The following is an 18,141-nucleotide window of genomic DNA, read 5'->3' as shown; positions in this document are numbered from 1 at the left end:
TCCAAAAAAAATAAAATCAGGATTTTGGAGAGATATCTGCGCTCCTGTGTTTATTGCAGCTTGTTCACAATAGCCAAGACGTGAAAGCAGGCATGAAAAGAATAAAATCTTGCCCTTTGGAACAGCATGGAGGGACCTAGAGAGCATTATGCCAAGTGAAATAGTAAGACAAATACTCTGTAACCTCACTTATATATGAAATCTGAAATAGCCAAACTTAGAGAGTAGAATGGCAGTTGCCAGCACTGGGAGGAGACAGAAAAGGCATCTTAGTTAAAAGGTAGTTTGAGTTTCTGTTGTACAAGATGACAAAGTCCCAGAGGTCTACTGCACAGCACAGTGCCTATAGTGAATAATGCTGCATTGTGTATTACCATTTGCTAAAAGGGTAGACCTTATGTTCAGTGACCTTATCACACATACATGTTGTTGTTGTCATCATCGTCATTAGAGAGGACACTTTGAGAGGCGATAAATGTGTGTCTGGCCTTGATGGTGATGGTTTCATGGTGTATACTTACCTCAATAAAATGGTTAAAAATTAACAGGTAATGGAGAGAACCCCTACTACCTGCTGCTTCCTCCATGTGATGTCTTAGAGAGCCCAGGATCCCCTGTTCACCAGCTCTGGGGGGATCTGCATTGCATTCCTCTGTCCTTACAACACTCACACAGCTGCTGAACATTCCTGCCCTGCCCCACCCACCCCACCACCTGGTGGATCCTGAGAGAGGCCAGACTTCTGTGGCTGTATCCAGTCCCTTCTTTGAGAACACTGTTCTCTTGGGTTGGAAAACCCGGCGATGTGAGTAACCATCAGTTAGTCTCTGCTTTTGCCTGTGGTGCAATCTTGTTCAGTCCACACTGAGACCACATCCTTCCTGACCCTGCTGGGCTGTAATAACTACAGTTCACTAAGTTTCGTCTTAGACTATAAATTCACCAGGCTTCCTCTTGGGCTGTTCCTGAGGCCAGCATCTGGGTGAGTCCAGCTCTATGGAACAGGGTGGCCACATGGGCCTGGGGAGGAATAGGGAGAGTGTTTCCAGGGCCAGAGCTCACAAGGGATTTCTTCTGTCAGCCTCCTGTGTGTCCTTTAACAACACTTCTGGCATGTTCTTATATAGTTATTATTATGTGGGCTCTATGTGCCTCCGTGTGGTGTGGGGTGGGGACAGGAGCAGTATCACAGCTTGTGTTCTGGACTCCTGCAGATTGGCTGAGTGGAGGGCTGGGGTGGGCATCCTTACAAACCAAGAGACGGAAGTGGGAAGAGTCTGGAGTCGGGGAGCTCAGAGGAGTGCTGGAGTCCTGATGTGGATGGAAAGGTTGGTGGGTGAGTGGGTCTATTTGAAGATAAAACACTCCCCCACTCAAATACATAAGGGGATGGACTTGGACAGGCATGTGAGGCCAGAAATGGTGAGGTGAGGGCGGAGCTAGAAGACAGAATGATGAGCATGTTAGTGTGCACCAAATGGTGGGCACCATGAATCACCATCTGGCTGTTCCCTTTGTTGTTGTTGTCTGTGGCTTTGGTGGATGAGCTTTTCCCAACTCAGTAATGTGAGGGTATAGATCCCAAACAAAGTCACGTGTCTGTCCCTCCATTCAAAACCTAGGAGATGAGAGAGAGTGAAAGAGTTGATTTCTAGTCTTTGTGCAACTTGAAGTCTAATTCAGAAGCCTGAGTTGTTGAACGTGACAATGAGTCTTCATCTGATAAAGTCTGGGAGAGTGTCTTTGCCTTTTAACTACTGTTTACTGTCTTTGATCATTTCTGTTCCAATCTGGCTGAGGTAACTAGTTAAGTGGTGGAACCAATAGTCTCACACGGATTCAGGCTGTGAAAAACACAGCTTAGGAGCCTGAGCTCAGAAACCAAGGAGTCTGGTCTCCATCCTGGCTTTGTGCCTTGCTGGCTTCACCTCTCTGACTTGGTCTACATTTGCATCATGGGGTGGGTGAAGTGCTCATCCACCTCGGGGGGGCCTGGTGCAGGTGAGGGAGAAGGAAGTATCAGCCATGCCTAGCTCCTGAGACACTCTGTTAGTGTGACATACTCTAATTATCACAACCACACATTTTACAGGACACATTAGAACGACATGTGTTCATTGTTCCCCTGTGCACCCAAGTTCTGCTTCACTGCAGTTTCTCTCTGCAGAGGGCTGTTGGAGGGCATCTGGGACTATCCCCTCCCACTCATCTCTCCAGGATCACCACAATTACTCACTTCCTGTGAGTAATTTGTTCCCCATCTCCTTTCCTGGGGTCAACAGGGAAACAAGGAATTGAAGTCTTTCAGTTGGAAGGAACTTAATAAACATTTTTTCTACTCTGTCATTTAATAGACGAGGAAACTGAAGTTGAGGGATAGTGACACATTTGTACAAGATTGTTTTGCCCAGTCAGAGTGTCCTGGGACCCTTGGAGGTGACACCATGTGGTGTCCTGGGAACCCACTACCCTGTTGGTGTGACTGTCTCTGGGTTAATTATTTTTTCTCCCCACAGGGATGCCTTCCTTCTTGGCTCAGGACACTCCTGAGTTGAGCCAGGAGAACAACTGTCTGTTAGACATTGGACTCACTTTTCAGAACTGCAGATGAAATTCGTTACAGTTCAATGATGTATTTCCTTTCAGTCTTCTGACTTTTTGATCAGGTAGTGCTCTCTGAGGATAGACTTTGAAAGAGGCTTTCTGTTGGGGTGGCTGGTGATGTGGGCTATGAAAGAATGCACAAAGAGAAGAAAAGTGCAGAGGACAAAGTTTTGACTTTCCCAGAAGGGGAAAGGGGCTTGGTGTGGAGAGATACACCAGCAGCAAAAAGTTAGTGCTGTGGGCTTTTATTGGGTGATATAGGGGGAGGGGGCTGAAGCTGTGTAGTCATGGCAGTTAGTTATAAATCAGGAGGTTTCAGGCTGATTGTGCAGGCTTCAGTTTGTTCTGCTGTTATTTTGGGGTTCAGTGTCTGGATGCTCTGGTCTGGTATGTCCTGTTTGTGTAAGTTTTAAAGCACCTGCATGGGGGATGCTTTTAGTAATCTCTCCAGTCCTGAGAATAGGGGCTCAGAGAAACAACTCTTAATTATGCTTGATGGGCTCAAGGCAGAGATAGCTACCTCTGGTAAAGGGGGCCTGAAAGGGGCCTTTTTGTCCTTTTACTCTCCTTACCCATATGCTGTTTCCACCCCCAATTCCCAGCTGGACCTATGCCCTAAGACCCAGACCAGGGCTGCAGATAGGCATGGCCAGTGTCCGCTGCAAGCTGGCCCACTACCTGGAGGACCTGGAGGACATGGACTTTAAGAAGTTCAAGATGCACTTAGAAGACTATCCCCCTCAGAAGGGCTGCACTGCACTCCCCCGGGGCCAGACAGAGAAAGCAGATCCTGTGGATCTAGCCACCCTCATGATTGACTTCAATGGGGAGCAGAAGGCGTGGGGTATGGCAGTCTGGATTTTTGCTGCAATCAACAGGAGAGACCTTTACGAGAAAGCTAAGAGGGATGAGCCAGAGTGGGGTGAGTACAAGGAAAACAGAATTTGTTTTAATGTGATAAGATTCACATAACACAAAATTTACCATCTTAACCATCTTTAAGTATATGTTTCAGAAGTGTTCAACACATTCATGTTGCTATATAATCCATCACCAGAATGCTTTTCCACCTTGCAAAACTCTGTCTCCATGAAACAACAATTCCCCAGCCCCTTCCCTCCACCCCTGGCACCCACCATCTACTTTCTGTCTCTATGAATTTGACTCCTCTAGGGACATCATATAAGTAAAATCATATAGGACTTGCCTTTTAGTGTGACTTGCTTATTTCATTTAGCATGAAGTCCTCAATCTTCATTCATGTTGTCATATACGATGAGATTTCATTCCTTTTTAGGCAGAGTAATATTCCATGGTAAGTATATACCACATATTGTTTATCCACTTATCAATGGACATTCAGATTGCTTCTAGCTTTGCATTATTGTGAATAATGATGCTATGAACATGGGTGTACACATTTCATTGAGACCCTGCTTTTAGTTCTTTTAGGTGTATGCCCAGAAGTGGAATTATTGAATTACATGGTAATTCTATGTTTCATTTTTTTTGAGGAACCATCACACGGTTTTCCACAGTGCCTGCACCATTTTACACTCCCACCAACAGTGCACTAAGGTTCTAATTTCTCCACATCATTGCCAGCACTCATTTTATGTATTTTTGTTGTTGTTGTAGTAGCTGTCCTAGTGGGTGTGAGATGATACTGCATTGGTGTTTGATTAGCATTTCCCTATTGACTGGTGATATGGAGTGCCTTTTCATGAGCTTCTTGGCCATTTATCTTTGAAGAAAAGTCTATTCAAGCTCTTTTCCCATGTTTTAATTGAGTTGCTTATTTTTTGTTGTTGACTTGAAGGAGCTCCTTATATATCCTGGATACTAAGTCCCTATCATACATATGATTTGCAAATATTTTCTCCCATTTCATCCATGTGTTGCCTTTTTACTCTGTTAATGGTACTTTCTGATGCATCAAAGTTAGTGTGTTTGTTTTTTAATAATTTCTTTTATTTTTCTCAGTTTCATTCTCTTTTTTCCTCTTATGATCATGCTATGAGAAGGTGGAAGAAAGCAGTTTTTTTTCTAACTCCTTTAGAAACCCAAGTCAAGGCTCACATACCCTTAGGAAGCTTCCCTGATTAGCCCCACTTTATCCACATCTCTCCTGCATCTGAAACTTGCTGCAACTTTGCCTGCAGCTCCTTCTGTATCTGCTCACAAGGCCCACCAGCTGGAGTCTCTGGCTCAGGGCCATCTGCCCACTTGCAGACTGTGCAAAGTGTGCGAGAAGCCTCTCAGGATGCTCCTTTGGGCATGTGGACAGGGCGGGAGCAGCTTTGTCTCCTCAGCAAGGGAAGGGCACAAGGCAGGCTCAGAGAAATCTAGCAAGTCATAGACTGATGATGTTGAGCGAGTAGAAAGGAAGGATTTCAATGATGCAGCAGGTCAGAGGAAGCACGGTGAGGTGGGAGAGCAATGTAGATGTGACAAGGAAGAGGAAAATGCTAGGGAGTGTGAGCAGGGTGCACAGCAGTGGGTGTTATGAACAAATTGCATGTGACGACACAATTATAATTGCATGCTTAGTGACCAAATTCAAGTGAAATCCTAGTTGCAGTTTTTATGGATTTTGTTCATTTCTCACAAGAACACCACGAGGCCAGCACTTTCAAATGAATTTTCCATTTCATTACAGTAAATGCAATATGCCAGCCCCAAAGAGACAATGGTATGATTCATGTATAAGAGACACTCAGAGGAGTCAAGTTTGCAGACACAGAAAGAGGTGGCTGCAAGGGGCTCTAGGGAGAGGGGAATGGAAAACCATTATTCAATGGGCACAGATTTTCAGTTTTTGCAAGAATCCTGGAATTGGCTGCCTAGCAATGTGAAGTGAGCCTGTAAGAAGTGTTCATTGCCTAGGGCTGTGTCCTCATGAGGGCCTAGGCCAGGCACATCTGTGGCCCAAGCCTGGCTGGTAACCACTGGGACATCTTGGCTCTCACACGTGGTTTTTGAGGTGGAAGGATTATGACCAGGGTCAGAACTTTTTTTTGGGGGGTGAGAAGAGTGGCTGGAGTCAGGCTTTAGGTAAGAGGTAAGTTGTGGTTTTGCTTTGAGTTAATGCAGATTTTGTTTTGCCACCAGTAACATTTGCCCTCAGGGTAAGCAGAGGCCTATTAGTGCTCCTTCATGGCCCCATGGGCTCCTGCTCGCCCACAGGCATCTACACTGTGTGCTTCCCCTGCTGCCTTGCTCTCGCTCTACTGTGTCGAAGTTTCTCCTGGGAAATGCCCCTTTGAAATGTATCATTTAGTGACTATTCAGATCTGTGATTCTCTACTGTGGATGCAGGTTGGAGCTTTAAGAATATAATAGTGCCTGAAAAAGAATCATGGGAGTGAAGCCCTGGAATCAGTACTTTTAAAGCTTCATAGGTGAATCTAAAGTCAGCCAGGATTCTGAACCACTGAGTTAGACACAAACCACATTGGTAATTCTCCCTCTTGAAGGCCCAGAATGTGGGTACAATGAATTCCAGGCATTTGGGGTCAGGGAAGGGTGAGCCTGCTGGCCCTTTGCCACCTTGGGGATCCTGGTGAGCATGGAGAGACCCCAACACCAGACCACTGGGGGTAGGGGAGACAGTCAAAGACACATGAGGAACAGAGAAACCTGCTGCCATACACGTTTGCTGGTTGCTTTCTGGGCCTGGGAGGGAGATTCTGAGACTGGATCCTATGGGCACATGATGCTTAGAGGGTGGATCAATGCCATGGCTTTGAAATTAGGACCACTGGAATGCCCCCTGGCCAGACCTTTGGCTGCACACCTGCTGTCTGCAACTCTGAGATGTGTTTTGGTTTGACTGATGTCCTGGCAGGGGCCTTTGACTTGTGCCTTGTGTGGTGTCTCAGTGACATCACCCTAGTCAGGAGTCCTAGTTTTTGACAGTTGGCATGCTTTTCCTTTATTTTCAGAAGGTGCACATGTGTCTGTGGTATGCCGGGAAGACAGCCTTGAAGAGGAATGGATGGGCTTATTGGGGTACCTTTCCAGAATCTCTATTTGCAAAAAAAAGAAAGGTAACCATGGGGGTGGTGCTTTTCACTTGGTTTGGAGATTCGTTCTGGGAGGCTTTGGAAAGCTGGGGGCTGGTTGCCTGGAGGGCTCCTGGTCCTTGAGGTGCAAAGGCCCTGTTCAAGAAATCCTGATAGCTGAGGACACAGTACATGTTTACCTGGCTCCTTACAGTACTCAAACCAAGGGGAGACCATTGAGAGTTTTGGATTTTAAAAGGCATGGGTTTCGGACTACCTAAGGGAGTAACATTACATTAAAATGATTTTCTGGCCCCGGCTGGTATAGCTTAGTGGCTTGTGCACTGGCCAGGGAACCAAGGGGTCACCAGTTCAATTCTCAGTCAGGGCACATGCCTGGGTTGTGGGCCAGGTCCCCAGTGGGGGGTGTGCGAGAGGCAACCGCACATTGATATTTCCCTCTCCTTCTTTTTCCCTTCCCTTCTCTCTAAAAATAAATAAAATCTTAAAAAAAATGATTTTCTGGTTGGGGGCAGTACCCAGGCTTTTGGCTGTTCTGCTCAACTGTGTGTAGAAAAATGTTGACACCCCAGAATTATACCCAGTCGTGGGGAGGAACTGCATCCCCATTTCTTAGCTCCAGTCACCACTCCCTAGGGATGACAGGTCTCTGCAGAGAGCTCATCTGAGGGGGACGTGCTTGGGCTTCTCCCAGAGTCTCACTTTCTGTCTCTGCCACAGATTACTGTAAGAAATACAGAAATCATGTGAGAAGCAGATTCCAGTGCATCAAAGACAGGAATGCCCGTCTGGGAGAGAGTGTGAACCTCTATAAGCGCTACACCAGGCTGCGGCTTGTCAAAGAGTACCCGAGCCAGCAGGAACGGGAGCAGGAATTCATGGCCATCGGCAGGACTGTGGCCCAGATGCAGGATAGCCCTCTGAGTTCCATGAACTTGGAGCTGTTGTTTGAGCCTGAGGACCCGCACTCAGAGCCCGTGCACACGGTGGTGTTCCAGGGCTCAGCAGGCATCGGGAAGACAATCCTGGCCAGGAAGATCATGCTAGACTGGGCATCAGAGAAACTTTACCAAGACAGGTTTGACTACCTGTTCTACATCCACTGCCGGGAGGTGAGCCTGGGGACATGCAGGAGCCTGGGGGACCTGATGGCTAGCTGCTGCCCTGACCCCAACCCTCCCCTATGCAAGATCATGAGGAAGCCGGCCAGGATCCTCTTCCTCATGGATGGCTTCGATGAGCTGCAGGGGGCCTTCGACGAGCATGCAGAGGTGCTCTGTGTAGACTGGCAGGAGGTGCAGCGTGTGGACATTGTCCTAAGCAGCCTCATCAGAAAGAAGCTGCTCCCTGAGGCCTCACTGCTCATCACCACGAGGCCTGTGGCCCTGGAGAAGCTGCACCATCTGCTGGACCGTCCACGGCACGTGGAGATCCTGGGTTTCTCAGAGGCCAAGAAGAAGGAATATTTCTTCAAATACTTCTCTGATGAGCAGCAGGCCTGGGAAGCCTTTAGGCTGATCCAGGAGAATGACGTCCTCTTCACCATGTGCTTCATCCCCCTGGTCTGCTGGATTGTGTGCACTGGGCTGAAACAGCAGATGGACAGTGGCAAGAGTCTCACCCAGACCTCCAAGACCACCACAGCAGTGTACATCTTCTTCCTCTCCAGCCTGTTGCATTCTCGAGCAGGGAGCCAGAGGCAGCACATCTCCACCAACCTTCGGGGCCTCTGCTCGTTGGCTGCGGATGGAATCTGGAATCAGAAGATCCTGTTTGAGGAGAGTGACCTCAGGAACCATGGCCTGCAGAAGGCTGACGTGTCTGGGTTCCTGAGGGTGAACCTATTCCAGAAGGAGGTGGACTGTGAGAAGTTCTACAGCTTCATACACATGACTTTCCAGGAGTTCTTTGCTGCCATGTACTACTTGCTGGAAGAGGAGGAGCAGCGGGGGACCAAGAACACACTGCAGAGTCCTTGTGAGCTCCCCAGCCGAGATGTGAGAGTCCTTCTTGAAAACTACGGCAAGTTTGAAAAGGGGTATCTGATTTTTGTTGTTCGTTTCCTCTTTGGCCTCATAAACCAGGAGAGAACCTCCTACTTGGAGAAGAAGCTGAGTTGTAAGATCTCCCAGCACATCAGGCTGGAGCTGCTGAGGTGGATCGAGGCCCAAGCCAAGGCCCCAACCCTGCGGATGCAGCCCAGCCAGCTGGAGCTGTTCTACTGCTTGTACGAGATGCAGGAGGCAGACTTTGTGCGCAGGGCCATGTGCCACTTCCCCAGAATGGAGATCAGTCTCTCCACCAGAATGGACCACGTGGTTTCTTCTTTCTGCATCAAGAACTGTCCCAGTTTGCAATTCCTTTCCCTGAGGTGGCTCCATAACTCACCTAAAGAGGAGGAGGAAGAGGAGGAGGAGGAGGCCTCTCGACACTCCAACGTGGAGCAGTGTGTCATCCCAGGCCCTCATTCAGCCTCCTCTCATCGGTAAGGAGACTGGATTCAGGCAGGCAGTAGAGCCTGCCCTCCACTTTTTCACCACCTTTCTCTTGGCACTTACTCCTTCTCCCCACTTCTCAACTGTCTTTCAAATGCAATTGCCACAGCTCTGCAATACCGTAGCCACCACCATTTCCAGTAGATCCCTTCATTGGCAGACACTGACCAGTAGAACAAGGGTAGCTGGATAAGTGGGATGAGAAAAAGCCAAGGAAGCAATGGGGAACTGAATAAAAATGTTTGCAAACTCAAGTTCCTTGCAGTCCACTTGGGGCTCTAGTGTGGTAACAGCCAGTCAATACCAAAGAGGCAAATGTGGCCCAGTGACTCTGCCCCAGGATCACAGAGGACAGAGGGCCCTCCATGCTGGACACTGGGGGAGGTTTCTCTGGGTGAAGTCTGTGACTTGACAGAGTGGGGATGGGGTGGGGGTGAGTGGAGAGGAGGGAGAGGAGTTTGGGCAGTGAGTCTGATGAGAACAACACATGAATGTGTTCTGAGGAAGAGTGTGTGCAGGAGACAATGGGGAGGGACAGGGCTTCATTGCACAAACGTGACAAGGGGAAACTGAGGAAAACAGGGCTAGAGGGGAGAGAGCGCTTCAAGGCCCCACACTGTGCTTGCAACCAGGCAGCCATCAGCAGCACCACCAGCAGCGCCACCTTCAGGGTCTGCTTGCCCATGTGCAGAGGTTGAGCACCCAAGGCTGCACTGGTGGGCAGTGGAGCAGCTGTTACCTGACTTCTGAAGTCCTCCCAGGGACTACCACAGCCCCAGAAGCTGTGGGGAGGCAGTTGCTCTGTGAGGGCACAGAATGACCTCTGTAGGAGGCACTAGACACAGGATAAAATTAAGGAGAATGAAGGATGGACCCTTCCATCAGCAGCAATGATTTTCAACTTCTTTTCTCTGTCTCTCCAGCACCTTTATTGTTTGGTTTCCAAGGACCATCCCTGGGGCTTCAGCAGTGGCTAAGATCCAGGTCCTCTCACAGAAACTTAAGGTTCCTTTGTGGGGACAGTTGGGAGTCTCAGGCAGACTGAGGAAATTGGGCTACGGCAAGAACACTTGCAGAGTGCACCCGAGGCTCCGAGAGGGGGAGCCCCCAGCCAGCTGTTCCTGAAGGATGGGGTGTGAGAAGGCTTGGAGGGTAGGAGGTGGGAAAGCAAGATATGTTTCCATGGGGGCACGTAGTTTAGAATAACTAGAAAGAAGATAGGAGAGGTGGAGAGAGGGAGTGGGAGAAGGAGACCCGCTCACTGGAGCCCTAGAAGCAAGACCAAGAAAACAAGAGGCCTGACCAAGCCTGCACAGCTGTGAGGAAGCTCATAGAGACTCAGAGTGACACATGGGGTGGAAAGCCTGCCGTTATCTCTCCAGATCCCAGCTCCCTTCCTCTGAGGGCAGGTGCTTGCTTCGTATGTTTTAGAACCTTCTAGGGACCACGGCAGGGGCACCCACCCAGTGCCAGTTAGAAGTGCTGGCCCAACCCTAGACCCATGGAGTTAGAATCTGTATTTGAATGAGACTGCACATTGGAAGTCTTGGAAATACTGATGAGTCTGGTCCACATTATTCCCAGGGTGTTGCCTGGCCTAGGGACCTTTGAGAACACTTCTGCCGCCCTCATGCAGCCAGGGTGAGAACTGCTCTCTGTGTCACTTAGCAGAGGGATAGCTCAGTCATGGGGACTGGCAGTGGGTAGGGTAGGGGGGCACTTGAGGGAAGGCCACAGGGAGTTTGCAGTCAGCCAAAGTCACAGGCTCACACTGTCTCTGTGCTATGCTCAGAGTGGTCTCAACCCAGGCTCCTGGCCCCACCTCTCCTCAGTGGACAGCCTATGGTTCTTGACTCATTTCTCACCTCTGGAGGCTGCTGTCTCAGCGAGTGCCAGCCATTCCTGGCCCCTTAGATCATTTGCTGTTCTCACAGGCTGATTTTCTTAACTTTATTCCTTCCTTCCAATTTCTAGGGTGGCGAACTGCTGTCTCACTTCCAATTTTTGCCAGGGCCTCTTCTCTGTCCTGAGCACGAAGCAGAAACTCACGGACCTGAACCTCAGTGACAATCCTCTGGGGGACGCAGGGGTGAAGATATTGTGTGAAATGCTCCAGAATCCTGGCTGTAACATTCAGAGATTGTGGTAAGGATGTGTGTGTGTGTGTGTGTGTGTGTGTGACAGATTGAGAGAGGGAGAGAGAGAGAGAGAGAGAGAGAGAGAGAGAGGACTGGATGAAGATGTCAGGGGCCAGACCAGTGGTTCTTGGTTTCTTATGGCCTCCATTACACTGTGCCACAGTCTGGAGGCTTAAATAATGGACACTTATTTCCCACAGCCCTGGAGGCTGGAAGTGTGAGGTGAAGGTGTGGGGAGGGCCAGCTCCCTCTGAGGCCTGTCCCCTCAGTTGTGGCTGGTGTCTTCCTCCGGGCCTGTGCAGGTCTGTCTCCTTGTCGTAAAAGGATGCCAGGTGTGTCAGATTAGAGCCCACTGTAGCAACCTCACGTTAACTCCCTCACCTCTTTAAAGGCCCCATCTCCAAATGCAGCCACATTCTGAGGTCCTAGAGGTTAAGATGTCACTGTATGATTTTTTTTTGTGGGGGACACAGTTCAGCCCATGACAAGGAAGAAGGCAGAATGGATTGGAGTCCGGTTACTTGGGAAACATCAGATAGAGAGGGACAAGAGGGGACTGAAAACAGGTCATCTGCTGGTGGTGATAAAAAGGTATGATCTCCAGTATCTTCCATGTCCTCACAGGTCATGCTTATGGGTGGGAATCTGAGAGTTTCATCACATACAGAGAAGGCTGGAGCCCCTCAGCACATTTTGTGTGGATTGACTTGTCCTCAGGAACCCCCAGTAGCTTTGTTCTGAGTGCATGCTTTGAGCCCACCCACAGATCAGGCTTGTATGTGTGAGTGGAGCACATGGTGTTTGGGCCATCCCTGTAGCCCTGTTCCATAACACATCCGCATGGTGACCAGCCCAACACTCGAATGCCTTCCTGCCCTTCTGTCTTGCTCATCATACCCACCCCATCCCCAGTGTTCTCAGCTTTACCTTGTTTACAAGCCATGGTCCCCTTTCCTCATCCTCACTCTACGAGCTCAGGCCCAACAACCACAGCCACTTGCCTGGACAGTGTGATCGCTTCCAAGACCAGTGGCTTCCCAGGGTGGGGTTTGGGTGGGTTTGGCCGCTGTCCCCGCAGTGCCTGAGTGGTGTCTGGGTGCATGTTTCTGCTCAGAAGTACGCACTGAAGGGAGATTGGCTGTTTGCTTCCCTCCAACCCTTGTCAGGGCAGAAATCAGAGGGATGATTCTACTTTCATCATGATGTTCCATTCACTTAAATGCTTTTGCTCTTTTGATAAATTACAAATGGTTGCAATTTTGGCTTTGAAGGCTCTGACTGGGTTTGGCAATTATCTGACCTCTGCTTCTAACCACACCCCCCTCCCCGCCACCCCTGCTCCTACCCCCATTGTCCCTGTGGGTGCCCCTGTGGGATTCCAGGGACAGAGACATGAGCAGGGACACATGGGTGGTGATGAGGTGCTTTGCAGGTAAATACAGGTTTAACTGTCCACTTGTTCCTGGAGCTGGTGTGGAGGTGGGGACAGGAAGAGAGGTGGTCCAGAAAGCTCTGGGGCAGCTGTGCTGCTGGCCTGGAAAGGAGCTGAGCTGTTTATTGTTCTTGTTCCTACAACAAGGACAAATCATTGTTATTGTTGTAGTGTGTGTGCATGTGCATGCACATGTGTGATGTGAGCATGTGTGTGTGTGCACATGCGTCGGTGTAAATCAAATCAAGAATCAGCTGCTTGCTCCCTCTGTGTGGACGGGGTCCGGGATGGAAGCACTGAGCAGAGCAGCAGGATGAGGTCGGCAGAGAGAAGGTGAAGACCCCTCTAGAGCTCAGCGTCTGTGTGAGTGAGTTCACTGCCCTTTTTACTTACAGAACAGGAACGTGCTGCTTGTGTATTTGAGACTTGACCATTATTGAGGAAGAGAGTCCACTGCCTGGGACTCAGCAGTGTGTCCCTTCCCTATGTCTTGGGCCATGTTCAGGTTCAGATAAGATGACACTTTCCCAAAAACTTCATTATGATTTTCCCTTTGTAACGTGAGAACACAAGGGCCCCTGTTTGGGCTCCAAACAGGCGCGCAGACGGGAGGCAGCACAGGTGATGTGCATTCTGCTCATGTGCTTGGCCCCAGGTTGAGGCGGTGCCGCCTTTCCCACCGCTGCTGCTCCCACCTCGCTGCCGCGCTGAGTGGCTCCATGAAGCTGTTGGAGCTGGACCTGAGCCACAATGTCCTGACGCATCTTGGGCTTCGGCTCCTGTGTGTGGGACTGCAGCGTGCCTTCTGCCCCCTGGAGAAACTGTGGTGAGTGAGCTGAGGCTTCAGCGAGCTGCAGGCTGGGCGCTTGTGTGCGGACGGTCAGCCTTGGCTCACCTCTGGGTGTCAGGCAGGTAGTGTTGCTGGGGGAAAGGCCACATACTGAGCCCTGGAAGGGAAACTCGGTAAAAGGAATTATGTTTCTTTTAAGGTATTCACAGCCCTGCTGAAAATACACAGCCAATGTAAGCACTGCTCTAGAAGGGTCTTAGGACTCTAGACAGGCCCCTGGTCTCTGCACTGACCAGGACAGGTGGTGCTGAAGCAATGCAGATGCCTGATCATCTATGTGGCCTTTCACAACTTGGATTTCAAAGAAGAAAATAAAGCACTTGAAAATGATTGGATTGATTTACACCCATTAGGTGGTGATTATAAACCAAACCAAACCAAACCAAAACAGAAAACAACACGCGTTGCTGAGAATGTGGAGAAATTAGAAACCTCACACGTAGCTGATGGGAATGTTAAATGGCCCAGCTGCTGCAGAAACCAGTGTGTCAGTTCCTTAAAAAAATTAAACATAGAATTACCAAATGACTTAGCCATTTCAAGTCTGGGGATCTATCCCAAAGAGTTGAAAAGAGGCTCTCAAACAGATATTTGTACACCCATGTCCACAGCAGTGTTATTTGCAATAGCCAAAGGGTGGAGGCACCCCAAGTGCCCATTGATGGATAAATAGATTTTAAAAATGTGATATATACACAAATACAGTCTTAAAAGGAATTCTGACACATGGCACAACATGGGAAAACCTTGAGGACATTATACTAAGTAAAATAAGCCAGACACAACGGGACAAATTCTGTATGATCCACTTGCACAAATGAGGCCCCTAGAGTGATCTGAGTCATAGAGACAAAAAGTAGAAGGGTGGGTGCCAGGGGCTAGGGGAAGGGAACTGGGAATTCTTATTTCTTGGGGACAGCGTGTCAGTTTGGGAAGATGGAGAAGCTCTGGAGATGGACTGTGGGGATGGCTGCATAACAACATGAATGTACTTAATGCCACTGAGCTGTACAGTTAGAAAGGGTTACTTTACGATGGCAAATTGTATGTTGTGCATATTCAATACAATAATAAATGTTGGGAGCTGGGAATATGTTGAAGAAGCTTGCGGGCTTAGAAGGTGACAAGCAGAAAAGGAAATCAAAAGCTAATACAGAGCTTGTATGCACTCTCCCCGTGTGTGGCTTGGACTAGAGGTGGTGATGGGATACATGCTTCTGGGTTCACAGCAGAGTGGGTGACAGGTATGTTGGCATTCTGCCATCTCTGCCGAAGGTTGATCAACTGCTGTCTCACGTCGGCCTGCTGTGTGGATCTTGCGTCTGTTCTGACCACCAGCCCGTCCCTGACCAGACTCTACCTGGGGGAAAATGCCCTGGGCGACTTGGGCGTTAGAATGCTATGTGAAAAAGCCAAGCATCCACAATGTAAGCTGCAGAAACTGGGGTAAGTGTTCATAGTGTCTCAGTAGAAAAGCAACTTCTTTTCAAAATTGCATTATTGGGAAATGTTGGGGTTGCTCAGATTTGAGGGTAGAGAACAAAGAAGACAATTTTTGACAGGGTTTGAATATACTACCTACTGCTAGTAAGGTATTTATGACTGTGGAGTTGAAGACTCAGAGTCAAAAGGAATCAAACAGATTGTGCCTCCCAATTCTCCACTTGCTTCTAAAACATTTATGGGGATAGTCACCTGTTTTATGTGTGAACACTTCCATGCAAGTCAACAATTGCTGCACGATGTGTCCACTTCTTCACAATGTGGTCACTGCTGCACGGTGTGGCCACTGCAGTACAGTGTGACCACTGCTGCACGATGTGGCCACTGCAGTAGGAGGGAGTTCTTATCCTGACAGGGCTACGATGTTGGGTTCTGTTCATTGGTTCTGCTCCTGAGAGTTCTGCTGTCGGGGGCTGGGGGTGCTGGTCCCAATGCTCAGGGCTGCAGGTTCACACTTGTCCCCACCAAGCCCAGGAGTAGGGCCAGGGTCCATTACCCTGGCATCTGAGGCTCCAGTAATCTAGCTTAGCCTCTGTCTCCATCCAGCCCTTAATGGGTGCTATGCTTTAGCCTGTGTAGCTGCTAAAGAGACTGGGGCCTTTTCCAGGCTTCCCTGTATTTCCTTAGGCTTGGGAGAGAGCAGGCTTTCTTTCCAATTGGCCAATCTCTTTTTTGGTTTTTCCTGGGCTTGCATCCTTATCCTACCCAATCCTATCCAATCTTTTCCCCAGATTTTCTCAGGTGTGTCTCCTATCCTTTAGGGTTGCCATCTTGGCTCCTACTGCACCTGCCTCATAGTAGAAGTACCTCCTCATGCATCTCTTCCTTCCCCCTGTTAATCCGGGGGAACTGGCCACTTGTTTCCTGGGATGATTGGAAACCTAGTGTTTTCTGCCCACTCAGGTTAATCCATTTGATGGAGCAATTCCAGCTATTTCCTGGAGTGTCTGTGAAACTGTATTTTCTCAACTTCATCAGGCTAAGCCAGTTTTCTCTCTTCTCTTGTTAATCCTTTACTAGCTGCAGAGACTAACATTATCCCCAGTGAACTGGCGATCTAGTAAGTAACACATTTCTCTGAGTTCTGTGGCCAGTCTAGCACATTAATTAAACCCAAGGAAAGGTTGTGGGACCCTCTGATTTACAACCGGTCAGTCAGAGGTGATGATGCAGCTGGCTCCTGAAGGCAGCCAGGTGGTGTGCAGGCTTGCAGGACTGAGCCGCAGCCTGTGGAATCTGATATTGTCTTTGGGCAGATAGTGTCAGAACTGAGTTGAATTTTTGGATACCATGCTTATATCTGATAACTGTTTGTTGATGTGGATGCCCCTCCCCCATGTTAGAAATAAGGTCTCAGAACAGCTAAAAGGAGAGATTGTTATATGGTCTTGGAGAACTGACTCCTTGTATCGTTGTGTAATGGCCCACTTTATCCCTGACAACTTTCGTTGCTATGAAGGCTGTGCTGCCCAAAATTAATATAGCCATTTCTGCTTTATTTAAAAATATATTCCAAGCTTTATTGAGGTATGATAGACCAATAAAATCATAAACACTTAATAAGTACAACATGATGTTTTGATATGTATATGTATACATTGTGAATTAATTTCCACAAATGGTTCATCACCTCACAACCTTACCTTTCTCTTTGTGGTAACAATGCTTGAGCTCTACTTTCTTAGCAAATAGCAGGCCTACAATGTATTGCCATTGATTACAGCCATCATGCTGCACACAGGTCTCCAGAGTACCGGTGTTCTAACCCAGGGTTTCTGCCCTTTGACCAAAGTCTTCCTCCCTCACCACCAGCCCCAGTAATGACCACTCAACTCTGTTACTGTGAGTTTGCCTTCTCCTTTTAGATTCCACATGTATGTGTGATCATGCAACACTTGTCTTACTTTGTCTGACTTACCTCATTTAGCATAATATCCCCTGGGTTCATCCATGTTGTTACAGATGGCAGGATTTCCTTTATAAGGGCTGAATAATATTCCACTGTGTGTGTCTGTGTGTGTTATCATGGTATATTTTTCTCTATCATTTTACTTTTATTTTTTCCATCTCTTCAGTTTTAATCTGTTTGTATCTTTACATTTAAAGTGGGTTTTGTGTAGATAACATGTAGTTGGGTCTTGTTTTTTGTTCACTCTGCAATATTTGTCTTTTAATTGTTTTATTTATACCACTAATACTTGAAGTAACTATTTATATAGTTGGATTCATATCTACCATTTTTATTCCTGTTTTCTATTTGTTTCCCTTGTTCTTTGGTCCTATTTTTGTCTTCCTCTTTTTTTCTTTTGTGGTTTTAATTGAGTATTTATATGATTTTACTGTCTTTTTTTCCTTAGTATATATTTCTTTTTTTTTTTTAGTGGCTACCCTAGACTTTTTGATATACACTTACAACTAATTTAAGTCCACTTTCAAATAATCTTTTTATAAAAAGATTTTATTTATTTTTAGACAGAGGGGAAGGGAGAGAGAAACATCAATGTGTGGTTGCCTCTCATGCACCCCCTACTGGGGACTTTGGCTGTCTACCCAGGCTTGTGCCCTGAGTGGGAGTTGAACTGGTGATGCTTTGGTTCCCAGGCTGGCACTCAGTCCACTGAGCCACACCAGCCAGAAACACTTTCAAATAATCTTCTGCTGCTTCACAGGTCATATGGATACTTTATAATAACAAAATAGTCCTAGTTCCGCTCTCCTGTTACTTGTATCATGGCTGTCATTAATTTCACTTCTATATGAGTGTATATTTACACATCAGTATAAATAAATGAATACATTTTTTCTATTATTATTATTTTGAACAGGATGCTATCTGTTTGATCAGTTAAGAATAAGAAAGATAAAAGTTTTTATTTTACCTTCCCTTTATTTGTTTCTGATGCTTTCTTTTTTTTATGTGCATTTAACCTATATTATTTTACTTCTCTGTAAAGAACTTTCAAAAAATACCTATTGCAAGGTGGGTTTATTGGCAACAGTTTTCCTCATTTTTTTTTTGTCTGAGAAAGTCTGTTTCTTTTTCATTTTTTATGGATAATTTCACAGACTTTTAGGGTTTTTTTCTCTCTCAATA

The 18,141-nt window shown here is 47.5% G+C and overlaps 1 protein-coding gene across 5 annotated transcripts in view; it reads left to right on the top strand.

The window, feature by feature from the left end:
- Window positions 1–18,141, top strand: part of NLRP3 (NLR family pyrin domain containing 3) — a 94,026-nt gene that overhangs the window by 53,520 nt on the left and 22,365 nt on the right. For 3 of the 5 annotated variants that reach the window (XM_045850602.1, XM_045850603.1, XM_045850604.1), the window contains 7 exons: window positions 2,517–2,666; window positions 3,207–3,526; window positions 6,549–6,653; window positions 7,350–9,114; window positions 11,099–11,269; window positions 13,350–13,520; window positions 14,820–14,990. In XM_045850602.1, coding sequence (XP_045706558.1) covers window positions 3,250–3,526; window positions 6,549–6,653; window positions 7,350–9,114; window positions 11,099–11,269; window positions 13,350–13,520; window positions 14,820–14,990 — 2,660 coding nt within the window. In that variant the 5' untranslated portion in view covers window positions 2,517–2,666; window positions 3,207–3,249. Of the gene's footprint in view, window positions 1–935; window positions 983–2,516; window positions 2,667–3,206; window positions 3,527–6,548; window positions 6,654–7,349; window positions 9,115–11,098; window positions 11,270–13,349; window positions 13,521–14,819; window positions 14,991–18,141 lie in introns of those variants that run through there. The other 2 variants (XM_045850606.1, XM_045850605.1) reach the window with 2 other exon arrangements.

This window comes from Phyllostomus hastatus, unplaced genomic scaffold (assembly GCF_019186645.2).
Source record: "Phyllostomus hastatus isolate PE091 unplaced genomic scaffold, TTU_PhHast_1.1 phas_contig_81, whole genome shotgun sequence".
Classification (NCBI taxonomy): Eukaryota; Metazoa; Chordata; class Mammalia; order Chiroptera; family Phyllostomidae; genus Phyllostomus; species Phyllostomus hastatus.
This window is presented reverse-complemented; position numbering and strand designations above follow the sequence as displayed.